At 39.6% G+C, this 13723-nt stretch overlaps 1 protein-coding gene across 1 annotated transcript in view; it reads left to right on the forward strand.

Moving 5' to 3' along the window:
* Positions 1-702: 702 nt before the first annotated feature.
* LOC308369975 (uncharacterized protein) overlaps positions 703-13723 on the forward strand; it is a gene marked incomplete at its 3' end in the record, with an annotated part of 59071 nt that continues 46050 nt past the window's right edge. Inside the window, exons 1-4 of the mRNA XM_080844534.1 lie at positions 703-755; positions 7500-7594; positions 9671-9796; positions 10202-10327. Coding sequence (XP_080700660.1) covers positions 7551-7594; positions 9671-9796; positions 10202-10327 — 296 coding nt within the window. The 5' untranslated portion in view covers positions 703-755; positions 7500-7550. The remainder of the gene's footprint in view (positions 756-7499; positions 7595-9670; positions 9797-10201; positions 10328-13723) is intronic.

Genomic DNA, 13723 nt, shown 5'->3' on the forward strand with positions numbered 1-13723 from the left:
AAACGAGGATGAGACAGCTAGAAAAAAAAACAAGATTAGTTTTGTATGTAGCCTTACCACGCGTTATTGCGTTTGGGTTACAATTCTGATACAATGCTGGTAGTGAAGGTTATCTTAGTTTTTGGGATAGCCTATAAATATATTTGCCTCCTTTTGGCTTTCTACTAACAAGTGTGCAATCGCTATAGGGGTTTCTGTTTGTCTCTTTAAAGACGCTATGTCTGAATTAATATAAGTCTCCGTTCGTGCAATAATTGGTCTTCGTGCAGTAACTACCTATAACTACAGATGTTCTCACAGACGCAGTTTAATACATGCTGCTGCTCGAATGTGTCTGTCTCAATGCGTGAAAATGGTGCATTTAGCTGCCAGTATAATAAAAACCAGGTCTGAACTAAGCCCCGAATGATTTAAAGTCTGAGCAACGCTCATGCCTTCATGTTCGGTTACATTAAGTAAGGGTGACTGTAATAGTTTGAAATGGACATATTTTATAGTTCCCTGTGTTTTATCATCAACGAACGGTATTTTCAATCCGGTTCGCCTCGTACAATAATGTTAATCTTAATCAACGATGAAAACTATCTCAGTATTCATGATGCTGTAGTTTTTTTTGTATTTGTTTCGCCCCTGCCTTTTAAACAGCCGCCACGTATGCGCAGTCGCGCACACGAAACCGAAACTAAACTCGTTTCTTCCATTTTGTGAACACGCAGTTGAATTTTCCGGAAAGAATTACCCAGAAACTACCGTTTGTGAGTATCTCAGCATTGCATTGTGAACTGTTAATTCGGTGCTTTAACAACATGGGTTTGATATTATTACCCTCATTACTAAAATAAACGTCAAGTTTAGGTAGTAGCTGTTCGTCCCTCTCCAACCTGTTTATTAACCTTCATCCTAATACAGGCCTTGCCTAAAATAGTCGACTGTCCGAAAGATTCTGAAATGACAAGCCTGCAATAGCTTACGGCTTACGAAAACAAAGATTTTCAGCATGTTTATTATTCTGTGTATTTGGAGTTTCAAGTGGACAACGATGTGATAATGTCCTAAAGTCTATTATCCAAGGCAACTGTCAGCTACCGCCCAGTATAAGATGGAGTAGGTTACATAACAAGGAACAACAGAAAGGACGAACTCGAACTCAAACTTCGGGGAAGTTGGAAAGATTTCACAGATTCGAAGGTGTCAATAGTCTAACTCACAGGAGACACGTTGTTAAAACACAAAAGACAAATCCTTCCAACCGCAGTTATATAAACAACGAGCTACAACAAACTATCCTCAAAACGAGTATTTCTACGAACTGGACAAATAAGTACAGAGGAGTGCGCAGGGACCGTCTACAAAGAGCAACACCGAAAAGTGGACTCGTGTTGGTTATACTGTACAACAACCCTTCAATGAGCGTTTCAAAAGCTTTAAAACCGGAAGTGCATTCCAAATTCCAAATATTGGTGAACATCGTCTCTCCACTGTCCCTCCTCCCCAGAAACAAAGTGTATGGGGGTTGCCAGGTTGAGAACATTGGACCTACACCAACACACAAAAGATGCGCTCTGCGAATTAAAAACCAGCTGAATATGGATTTTTATATGCTGTGGGCGTCTCACACAGGCAGTGTGCTCTAACCTGTTAACATGGGCATCTCACACAGGGCCTAAAAAAAAAAAGTTTGGTTCCTGTTGGTTGTCAGTTGAGGTCATGGGTAGGTAGGGAATTTTTTTTTACAGCAGCAATGGATACTCCCAGCATGTTACACACACACACACACACACACACACACACACATTTGTATATGAACAAAATATGTAGTCAATACAACCTGGACCATTGGCATTGAAGACATCTCAAGCAATATTTCATTAAAACATTTAATAGTATCAACTCTCCCAATACTCTGTACAATGTATATGTACAAACCACATTTTCTCATTGTTTTTCATACGGACAGCACATGGTGACCTCGTACAACAGGGCTATGGGTTGAATAACACTGGAGTTCCACTTTAAGTTAAATTAAGGAAAATACAACTGCAGGGCCTCTTTAAACCCCTTGAACACTGCTCATTTCTGCTTGCCATAGGGTCTGGCCACAATGTGCTTTTTTCCAGCCCCAATACAAATGTGGCAGCAGGGCAAGACCGTCTTAAATTTCAATAACAGGGCTGGGCAGGTGTTGCCTTGAGGCCCGCCACAGTGTGCACAGAGATCTTGCCTCCCAAAAGGTGCCCGGTAGTAGGCCAGCTCTATGGGATCACCACACGAGAGAGACAGCCTGACCTGCACAGTAGATAAAAGTTGATGTTTGGGCTCCAGGATGTAACTCCCACATGTGAAATGGTCACCTATTTCAATACAAGCACAACCTGTCAGACAGGAGGGCTGCTATGGAACAGGATTCAGTGTCATCACATTTGTGTATCTGAAAGAACGACTTATTTAAGCATCTTTCATACATGGACTGCAGCTCAACATCCTATACAGTCAATACATAATTAAAAATAATCATTATGCATCATACATACAAACATAGAAACACAGGGAAACTAAGCTCATTACCTGAAACAGATACTGGCGTTGCCGGCAGTGTTTCTGCACCCACTCAGTGAATGCTGGATCCTTGTCTGCTTGTTGCTGGTCACTGTTGCGGGATTGATGGAAGGGAAGAGTGTGGTGATAACCTGCATGACCAAATCTTCCTCTGCATCTGTGACTGCATCTATGATCATCATTGGCTTTCCCTTCAACTTCAGCCGACTGTAGCGTCCTGCCACTGTGTCCAGCACTGGCGCAACTAAAGTGCTCCAAGCCTCAGCAAGCAGTGGGTTTTTCTCGCCCGCTTTGCGGATCTCTGCCATTGAGCTGCACCTCTTCGGCAGGTGTTCCATGTCCTCTGCTGTCTTGTCCCTCTCCAATGCACAGTTCTGCAGGCCGATTTTGAGTATAGCCATCAATCTCTCAACTGGATTCTGCCAGCTCTGGCCTGGAGCTGCTCTACAGGCAATGAGCATGTCCAGTCCTAGCATCTTAAATATTGCGATCAGACTGAGCTGAACTTTGACCAGTAGGGTGCGATGTTCTGTGCCACCATCACTGTACTTGACATGTATTGGTTTCCATTCAGAAGGGTCTTCCTGTGCGAGCCTAACTGTTGCTGCTGCATTTCTGTATGCTGTAGACTTTTGGAACACGGAGTCCTGAACCATGATCTTTACCTTGCCACTGTACCATGAACCCTCTGGCTGACAAGGGACATTGGGTTGCATGTACACTGTGGATGTGATTGATCCCTTGCTTGTCATGTCATGGTCCACTGCTGCCAGTTGGCTGGTTGAGGGCACAATTGAGTGTCGACCTCGAACACCGGTGGACACAGGCTCCCCTGGTTCTCCAACCGGGATCTTGGCCTTATCGTCCACAAATAAGTTTGTGGTACTCGTGGAGGACACAGAAATTTGCTCTGGTTCGCACTTCAGTGCTAAATATCTGAATTGAAATAAAGCTACGATAGTACTGACAGGCGAGTTCGACACCACATCGCTGGCGATGTCAGTCCACCTGTCAGCTCGGTCCACTTTGCCGGCTGCTGACACAAATGAACAAGTGCACTGCTTGACTTCTTCAAGGACATTTTCGAAAGATTTCATACCCAATCTTGCAATTTTGTTTGTCACGCTATTGCATGGGCAAACAATGGAGACCACGCATATATCCATCTTTCTCCATCAACCATAGGCCCAGGCAGTGTGCTCTATCCTGTTATCATGGGCGTCTCACAAAGGCAGTGTACTCTCACCTATTAACATGGGCGTCTCACACAGGCAGTGTGATCCAACCTGTTTACATGGGCGTCTCACACAGGCAGTGTGCTCTAACCTGTTAACATGGGCGCCTCACACAGGCAGTGTGCTTTAACCTGTTATCATGGGCGACTCACACAGGCAGTGTGCTTTAACCTGTTAACATGGGCGTCTCACACAGGCAGTGTGCTCTATCCTGTTAACATGGGCGCCTCACACAGGCAGTGTGCTTTAACCTGTTAACATTAGGGATGCAAATTATCGATTAATTCATTAATCATTAGTTGATAATCTTATCGATCGACTTTCGATTAATTGATAAGCGGCGTTTTTCACCTGAGTTTCAGTGCTTCAATAGGGCCTTTAAAAATAGGCCCTATTATTATTATATTACATTACATTATGATAATTCTATTATATTCTATTATACATTCCTCAAGTAATTATGCATTAGGAAAAGAAAGCAGAAAAGTTTTTTTATGGTTTAACAAAATCCATTCATTAATTAAAAAAAAAAAAAAAAAATTATGGACTGGCTCAGTTCTTGCATTTGAAACAGACATAAAACAAAAAAGAATAGAAGAAATTAAATAGAGCCAAACAGAATATTATTGAGCCTATAGATTATGAAGAAACTGCATCTAGGCTATTACAAGCTAAATCGCCAACACAACTCTCTGAAGTTTAACTCGCGCTCACGGTAGTGAGGGATAGAGTAACTTTACATTCTTAATGACAAGCCATCAGGCAAAGGTAAGCTAGCCCGCTAACGAGCTAGGTATCTAATCATTAAGCCTGAGTGAGCTAGTCCGCTATCAAGCTAAATAGCCAACTCAACTCTTACTTACTTACTTACTCTCATGAGCCAAACTCGCGGGCACACGTTAGCGCGGGAGTAGACGGAGATATTCACATTCATAGCAAGGTGAGCTAGCCCGCTAACTCTATGAAGTCTCAGTGAGCTAGCCCGCTAACGAGCTATTAGCTAACCTGAGTTTTAAGACTATAAGCCATAACTCGCGGCAGTAAGCGAGAGAAGGTATAATACAGTGTAGCTGTGATTTTTAGGTTGACCAGGTGAACTGGTGGTGCCATGCAGGACAGAAGCATGCACGGTGTTCAAATGGTAACTGATTGAGCTAGTGGAACTATTGTATTTCAATACCGCATTACACAGAGAACATTTGTTTTCAACCGGTCTCTCGCGCTAGCGCCCTCTAGCGATTAATCGTGATTAATACATTTTGATCGAGCAACCTCTTAATCGACAATTAATCTAAAGTCGATTAATCATTTGCATCCCTAGTTAACATGGGCACCAACATGAAAATCAACAGGTAACGCAGCAACAACCCAGCCAGTGTGCCTTAAGCCATAGTAACCTGCACAGTGCAAACATGGCAGTCTCTCACTAACACCGCACAGCAGTCTAATGGATAGGGGTGGGAATCTCTTGGCACCTCACGATTCGATTCCAAATCCGTTTCATAGGTCAACGATTCGATTCTAAACCGATTATTGATTCTAAACCGATTATTGATTATCAATTCTAAACCGATAAAACGATTATCGATGCATTTCGACTTTTAAAACATTCGAGTTTGCTACTCAGAGTCTTTGCTACACTTCATTCTTTGTGTTTGATAATTAAAGAAAATCAACAGATGAATTACCTTCTTTATTTATTATTAGAGAAAAAGCTTTTCCTTGTCACAATTTTGACTTTCTATGAACAATGCAATCATTTATGCAGCTTGCATTTCAACATAAAATGGATGTTTAATTACAAAATTGATTATGAACTTTTCGAGACAGAATCGTTTTAGAGAGAATCTAATTTTTTCCCCCACCCCTACTAATGGAGATGTAACTATTATTCTATGCTACTGGGAGTGAAAATCCATGAGATGTGACAAACGAAAAATGTTGAAAATCTCACAGATAAAACAGGACTTGACAGGTATGGTTCTGGTCCAAGACACGCTTATGCTGGCGAAATCTGACCGCATCCATTGATTGTCACAAAATTGAATGATTTTAAAACGGTTAGGCCTGTATGGTTTCTATTCAACAAGATAGATGAATACTGTAGCTAGGGATGGACATGAGTCGCTCTATTTGGCAGCAGTATTTGTTTGAGGTATAGAGTGTTCAAGTCAAACTTGCAGATTCTGTCGTAGGCTATATTTCTGTCATGCTTGTTGTTGCCGAGATAAGAACCAGTCACTCCTCTGGTATGACTGATAGCGGTCCATTAGCGTGTGTTCACATTACTGCGGTATGACTGATAGCGGTCCATTAGCGTGTGTTCACATTACTGCGGTATGACTGATAGCATTACATTAGAGTGTGGTCACATCACTGCGGTATGACTAATAGCAGTACATTAGTGTGTGTTCACATAACATTCAAATAAACACACAAAGTACATGAAATAGAATAGAATCACAATGAATTTTTTCCCAATTGTTAACACACGTTTTTCAAATCAATAACGGCTTTCTCAAAACTGCACGTACACATAACTGAAAACCTCACACACAAAATGCTTAACCTGACACTCCCTTTGCAAGATGACTCTTTTCCATCAGATCTCTTAACTGTTCACAAAATGGAACCCGTGTTTTCATTTGGTACACACAGCCATACTTTCAAATGAAACACACATACAATCATTGTGTACACACAACTACTAAGCATTTGCTGCACACTACCAAGCATTTACAGTACACTTGAAATGCAAAATTGAAAACACAATCATCGAAATGGAACACACCATATGAATGACAATGACTGGAGAATGAGCCATTTCTCCTTTTGTAAAATGTCTCAGTGTAGGCCTACTTTTTTTCTGTACACACAGAGAACAGTACAGTACTGTAAACCGTGTGATACCGTTGTTCTCACAAACCATACTGACAATTTATCCTGTCTCCTGTTCGGCGGTGAAAGTGTGTGTTCTTCCTCCACGGTGTGGTTCTCTTTCAGTCCTGCAAAATACAAATACTGTGAGCACACTGTATTTTATTGATATGCAGTATTACAATTCACAAAGCAAATATATTTCGTACCTGTTCTCTATCCTGAAGGTTCTAATGATGGCAGCAACTGTGAAGCGGCTGAGGTTTGGTTTGACCCTCTGGCCAGCCTCCCTCATGCTCAAACCTTGGTTGAGCACATGGTCTACCACAGCGGCCCAAATCTCATTAGAGATGACCATTCTCCTTCTTTTTTCTCCTCCTCCTCCTTCTTCTCCTTGTCCTTCTCATCCTCTTCCTCCTCCTTGTCCTCCTACTCCTCCTCCCCCATGTCCCCGTCCTTCTTGTCCTCCTCTTCATCCTCTTCTCACTCTTACCCCCTTTCCATATCTGGTTGTCGATCTCTTCAAACTTCTCCATTGTCTAAACAAAACAGAGGCTGTGCCAATTGTGCCGAATTTTCGCTGTAATAGGCAAAAGATTAAAGTAAAGGGAGCTAGATAAAGGTTCAGATTCTGTGCAAGTATTAAGACAAAACTAAACAAATTTAGGGCCCTGACCATTTAGTGACTTATAGACAGTAAATAATACTTTGAATTCAGTTCTGTATGTAACTGTGAGCCAGTGCAAGGAACAGACAATTGGAGTAATATGCTCTCTTTTCTTACACTTTGTGACACTCTGTGTATGTCTGTCTTTCTCTCTCATTCTCCAGTATAATACCAGGAGAGGGATATCCCAGGAAAAGGGGTGTATTTGCCCCAAGATGAGTTCCAGTGAAGAAGAGAACCATGATTATGAGCATCAGGGGTAAGACAACCACAACAACAATAATAATAATAATAGATTTACATGTATTATATGTTTAATTGCCTGTCTATGTATTTGTTTGTTCGTTAATTAGTGTAGCAAATCTTTATTCATAAGCTTAAGTAAGTAAAATAAGTAAAACAACATTTAAATGGTAATGAAAAGTATTAGGTCAATTGAGACATTATGCCCAACTAAAAGCAGAATAAATGTCTGTGAGTGTGTGGGATGAAGCTCTGACCTTCCTGCTGTAGGTCTTCATTTGTGTGGAAAGTAGAATAATTTCTGTCTGGCAACGAAAGCTGATTGGATGACTATTACTATCTGAGTTTTCCCTTTTCAGATCACCACCATCAATCATAATATTAATAATAATACTAATAAATTAGTAATAATTATTATTTATTTCCTAGCAAGTTATGAAGTACAAATGAACACAGCATATGCAAGTATCTGTTGTTGTGTGCTAGCGTGCTAGCATGATTTCTGCCTGGCAACTGAAGCTGGATGACAGATAACTGAGTGTTTTTTTTGTTTTCATTTGGCTAGCTATCAGATAGTAGAACCCAACCCAGAGTGTAGCAGTAGTGCGGGGCAAATGTACCAATCAGAGATGACATTAAATTTGTGTTCATGTAATGGCCATTTGTCTCTATCAGATATTTGGCACGGTTGTGTTTTAAATCAGTAACTGAAGAACTGCAGAATGAATCTACATCCAACTGAATCTCTAAAATGAACCTGAAGTTGACTTGACATCTCTGACTGCGGTTCCAATCAAAATGGCATCATACATAAATTAATAGAGTTAAAAAAAGATGTTCAAAGTGACACTGTGGAAATATTTTAAATCAAATAGATATTTTTACGTGTGTGTGTGTGTGTTTGTTTGTATGTGTGTGTGTCTGTGTGTTTGCGTGTGTGTGTGTGTGTGTTTGCTTGTGTGTGTGGGTATGTGTGTGTGTGTGTGTGTGTGTGTGTGTGTGTGTGTTTGCTTGTGTATGTGTGTGTGTGTGTGTGTGTGTGTGTCAAGTTGTCCGTGTTTTTTGCTGTTTTGTACTTTTTCCCCCAACTTGAAAGAGGAACTGACTCATCTACTGGAGGTTTTGGGAAACTGGATTTCACTCAAAATGTAATGACTTGAGTCCCAGGCAGTAGCTATGTTTTCACTTTTCTTTCCTTGTTTACTTTCAGTTTAACAGTAGCTCGCTATTTTCTCTTGCCATTTACCTTTAGGTAAAAAACCTTTAAAGACAAACAGAAACATAGAAAACACACATGAATATCAGCAAACACACAACAGTAAACTGACACCAACATGTGCAAAATGAGTGATTTATTCAAATATAAATGATTGTACAAAATATACTGGAATTGTAAAGTCTAGTTTTTGACCAACTTAAAATGTACACAAAACAACGCAGAAATTGGTTCAAGCAAACTGCAGCAATTACGTTCCTTAACTGTTTAACCTTCAATAGTAAAGTATTAAATGCATAAACCATCACTTATACAAAAATGGCTACTGCAGCCTCACCATCACCTTATTTCTAACAGGTGTCTAACTTAGTTTACAGTTCACGGTATAGGCAGACAACATTAGCATCCCCACTTGCAACGAATGCTGCGGTTCAAAGCTATTAATAGCACAAACGCTACCGGAGCAGCGGCAGACTTTGATGGAAAAGATCGGAAGTAGGCTACATTCTCTTACCGGCTGCCTCTCCAGGTTTCAAAGATGTTCAGTATGTACAATATATTACAAGCATTGTGGTCTTCAAACAATTATTTTGTTCTCTCTCGTGCCTCCTTGAAGCTACATTAAACCACCTGTTGCTCTTGTGTCTGCGTCGCGTGTATGACGTAGCTTATTTTTGCGTTGGTTAGAACTTTGCGTCAACCATTAGTTGAGCTGGTGAGTCCTTCCGCTCCCAAATTAAAATTAAATCACTATTTTTTGTCCGTTAATTTCCTCTTTTTTTTCAGTGTATTTTCTTAAACCCTAAAGTAAAATTAAAACCAAAGTTTGACTCGACAGTGTGTGTGTGTGTGTGTGTGTGTGTGTGTGAAATACAGCTCAATTCAGCAGAAGAGTTCACAGAGATCACACTCTCCCGTACCAAGCTGTGTGTCCATAAAGAGTGACAAGTCCATGGATCTTCCACTTCGCTTAGCAGAAGGAGGTGTTCCTGCTGGTCAGATGTGAGTAGTAATGAGGAATTTCCACAGGAAATACAATCATCCACACAGTCATTTGAAGTACACCTGTATTATACAAGTGTGGCTTCATACATAAGTTAATAGAGTTAAAGAATAATCTTCAAAGTGAAACTGTGGAAATATTTGAAATCAAATAAATATTTTTACTTTTAGAGCAGTAATATTCTTTGAAATTGCATAACAAAGTATTGCAAACAAAAATAGGATTTGAGTAATTTTGACTCTAGTGATATATATATATATATTTTTACATATACTTCAGAAAAGTTTTTGATGTTATTTGTTTGTGTGTGTGTTTGTGTGTGTGTGTTTGTGTGTGTGTGTGTGCGTGTGTGTGTGTGTGTGCGTGTGTGTGTGTGTGTGTGTGTGTGTGTGTGTGAAATACAGCTCCATCCAGCAGAAGAGTTCACAGAGATCACACTCTCCCGTACCAAGCTGTGTGTCCATAAAGAGTGACAAGTCCATGGATCTTCCACTTCGCTTAGCAGAAGGAGGTGTTCCTGCTGGTCAGATGTGAGTAGTAATGAGGACTTTCCACAGGAAATACAATCATCCACACAGTCATTTGAAGTACACCTGTATTATACAAGTGTGGCTTCATACATAAGTTAATAGAGTTAAAGAATAATCTTCAAAGTGAAACTGTGGAAATATTTGAAATCAAATAAATATTTTTACTTTTAGACAGTGGTGGACAGTAAAGAAGTAAATGTAATTCGTTCCTGTACTTAAGTAACATATCTATGTATCTGTACTTTACTCAAGTATTTCTATTTGGTGAGACTTTATACTTTCACTCCACTACATTTCAAAGTGAAAATTCATACTTTTTACTCCATTACATTTAGTAAAGCCCCTCGTTCCTTTTTACCAAAGCGAATCAAATAATGAGAGGTCAAAGTGAGTTCACAATCACACCAATCAGGGATTAGCGCTATTTGCTCTGAAGTCCTTTCGGTTTTGTCAGTTTCGTTCGTTCGTTGAGCGTGAGCTACGTTGAATTCTGCAGCATTTTGAGGCTGTTTTATGCTCAAGCTTAGCCTACGCAACGCTACATAAATGATGGAAGAAACATACACAATCAACTGAGTTTCTGCTCAGGCTCACATTTAAAAATGCTTGCCTTTTATAAGGGCACAAGATGTCGCAAACTTTTATCATGCAGTTCTTGACAAACTCCCTCGGTAAAGGTATCACTACATACTTCTTTACAGTCTTCGGTGCAGATTGGTATGCTCTGCAGTTTTGTGCAATTTATGCAAAGACTAGTTCCTCTAATGAGATTTTTTTTTCTTCACGTTTTATCTGAGGTCAAGTGTTTTGTTTTTGTACCTAGGGTTGTGTAGGGAATATCACTGCTAACACTAGTCTTCAGCACAAACTAGTATAACTAGGTAAAGTGTTGTTGTTAAGTTGTGTAGGGAATATCACTGCTATTACTAGTATTCAGCACAAACTATTACAACACCAAATGCATTCTCTGATTTTGTGGAACTAGTTCCTGTAATGGTATTTATTATTCAAACATAAATCAGGAATTATGAGTTTAAGCGTAACATAGACAGACAGATGTGGTATAGTAATAGTAAAGGAGCTTATGTTTAACTCCACATTGTTTATAACTAAATGTGCAACTAGGTTACAAATAAATGTAAAATTAAATAATTGTTCTCTTGTATTTCACAACCACTTTGTCTTACCTAATGGCAATAGATAGCTTTCAATGTTTTGTGCTTATACACTTTTAAATAGACAAATGTAAGACACTATTTAAAGATTGGCATTAGTATTTTCATCTTATATCAGTTGATTGAGCCTGAGCTTTGATGTGAAAATGATAAAAGGCCTTTAAAACCATAATTCATTAAGGTACTTTTACTTTTAATACTTAAGTATATTTGAAGGCAAATACTTTTATACTTCTACTTAAGTGGAAATTCAAAGTGCATACTTCTACTTTTACTGGAGTAATATTTTACACCAGGTATCTATACTTTCACTTAAGTACGTAGTTAGTGTACTTCGTCCACCACTGCTTTTAGAGCAGTAATATTCTTTGAAATTGCATAACAAAGTATTGCAAACAAAAATAGGATTTGAGTAATTTTGACTCTAGTGATATATACAGCCGCGGAAAAAATTAAGAGACCACTTCAAAATGATCAGTTTCTCTGGTTTTACTATTTATTGGTATGTGTTAAAGTAAAATGTACATTTTAGTTTTATTCTATAACCTACTGGCAACATTCCTACCAAATTTCAAATAAAAATATTGTCATTTAGATCATTTATTTGCAGAAAAATGACAATTGGTCAAAACAGCAAAAAAGATGCAGTGTCTTCAGATCTCGAATAATGCAAAGAAAACAAGCTCATATTCATTTTTAAACTACACAATACTAATGCTTTAACTTAGGAAGAGTTCAGAAATCAATATTTGGTGGAATAACCTTGATTTAAAATCACAACTTTCATGTGTCTTGGCATGCTCTCCACCAGTCTTTCACATTGCCGTTGGGTGACTTTATGCTACTCCTGGCGCAAGAATTCAAGCAGCTCGGCTTCTTTTCATGGCTTGTGACCATCCATCTTCCTCTTGATCACATTTCAGAGTTTTTTTTATGGGGTTCAGGTCTCGAAATTGGGCTGGCCATGACAGGGTCCTGATCTGGTGATACTCCATCCACACCTTTACTGGCCTGGCTGTGTGGCATGGAGCATTGCCCTGCTGGAAAAAACACTTCTCAGAGTTGGGGAACATTGTCAGAGCAAAAGGAAGCAAGTTTTTCTTCCGGGACAACGTTGTACTTTGCCTGGCTGAGGTTTGTAAAAGACCATATGGATTGAACCAAAGCCGACTGGAGGGTCTCCTAGTTCGTCTTCTCTGATGAGTCCAATTTCACAGTAGGTGCAAGACTCTGTGGCTTGTAGGCCTCTCCAGGTCTCCGTCTAACCATCAGACGACCATGTGTTGGGCAAAGCTGAAAATTGGACTGCTGAGAAGACGAACTAGGAGACCCTCCAGTCCGCTTTGGTTCAATCCTTATGGTCTTTTACAAACCTCAGCCAGGCAAAGTACTAGTGTTGCACCGATGCCATTTTTTGACTCCGATACCGATACCGATACCTGGCTGTGCAGTATCGGCCGATACCGATACCTACCGATACCACTCTGTTTGAAATTTGAAAAATATATATATATATTTTTTTATTTTTTTTTTATCAATGGTTTGGTCCCATGTATAATACTAGTGTAACAGTAAGAAAGTCAAATTACATTTCTTGACAGTTTCAGCACTTCAGACATAACTGAGGACTAGTCCTCTATAATTGATGGTTTACCTTACTGAGCAGCACAGTGGCTTTTCTGATTTTGAACACAATAGAGTTAAAGTTTGGTCAGTTCTTTTTCTTTTTCTTTCCCTGTATTGTTTCTTTGTGTGTTTGTTTTGTTTGTGGACCAAACCATTGATAAAAAAAAAAAAAAAAAAAAAAAAATTAAAAAAAAAAAAAAAAAAAAAAAAGTATCTGCACTATTTGTTGGTACTCGCCGATACCGATACCACCATTTTAGTGCTGTATCGGGGCCCTATCCGATACTGGTATCGGTATCGGTGCAACACTACAAAGTACAACGTTGTCCCGGAAGAAAAACTTGCTTCCTTTTGCTCTGACAATGTTCCCCAACTCTGAGAAGTGTTTTTTCCAGCAGGGCAATGCTCCATGCCACACAGCCAGGCCAGTAAAGGTGTGGATGGAGTATCACCAGATCAGGACCCTGTCATGGCCAGCCCAATTTCGAGACCTGAATCCCATAAAAAAACCTCTGAAATGTGATCAAGAGGAAGATGGATGGCCACAAGCCATGAAAAGAAGCCGAACTGCTTGAATTCTTGCGCCAGGAGTAGC

The sequence above is a fragment of the Sprattus sprattus genome, assembly GCF_963457725.1.
Source record: "Sprattus sprattus genome assembly, chromosome: 9".
In the NCBI taxonomy this organism is placed as follows: Eukaryota; Metazoa; Chordata; class Actinopteri; order Clupeiformes; family Clupeidae; genus Sprattus; species Sprattus sprattus.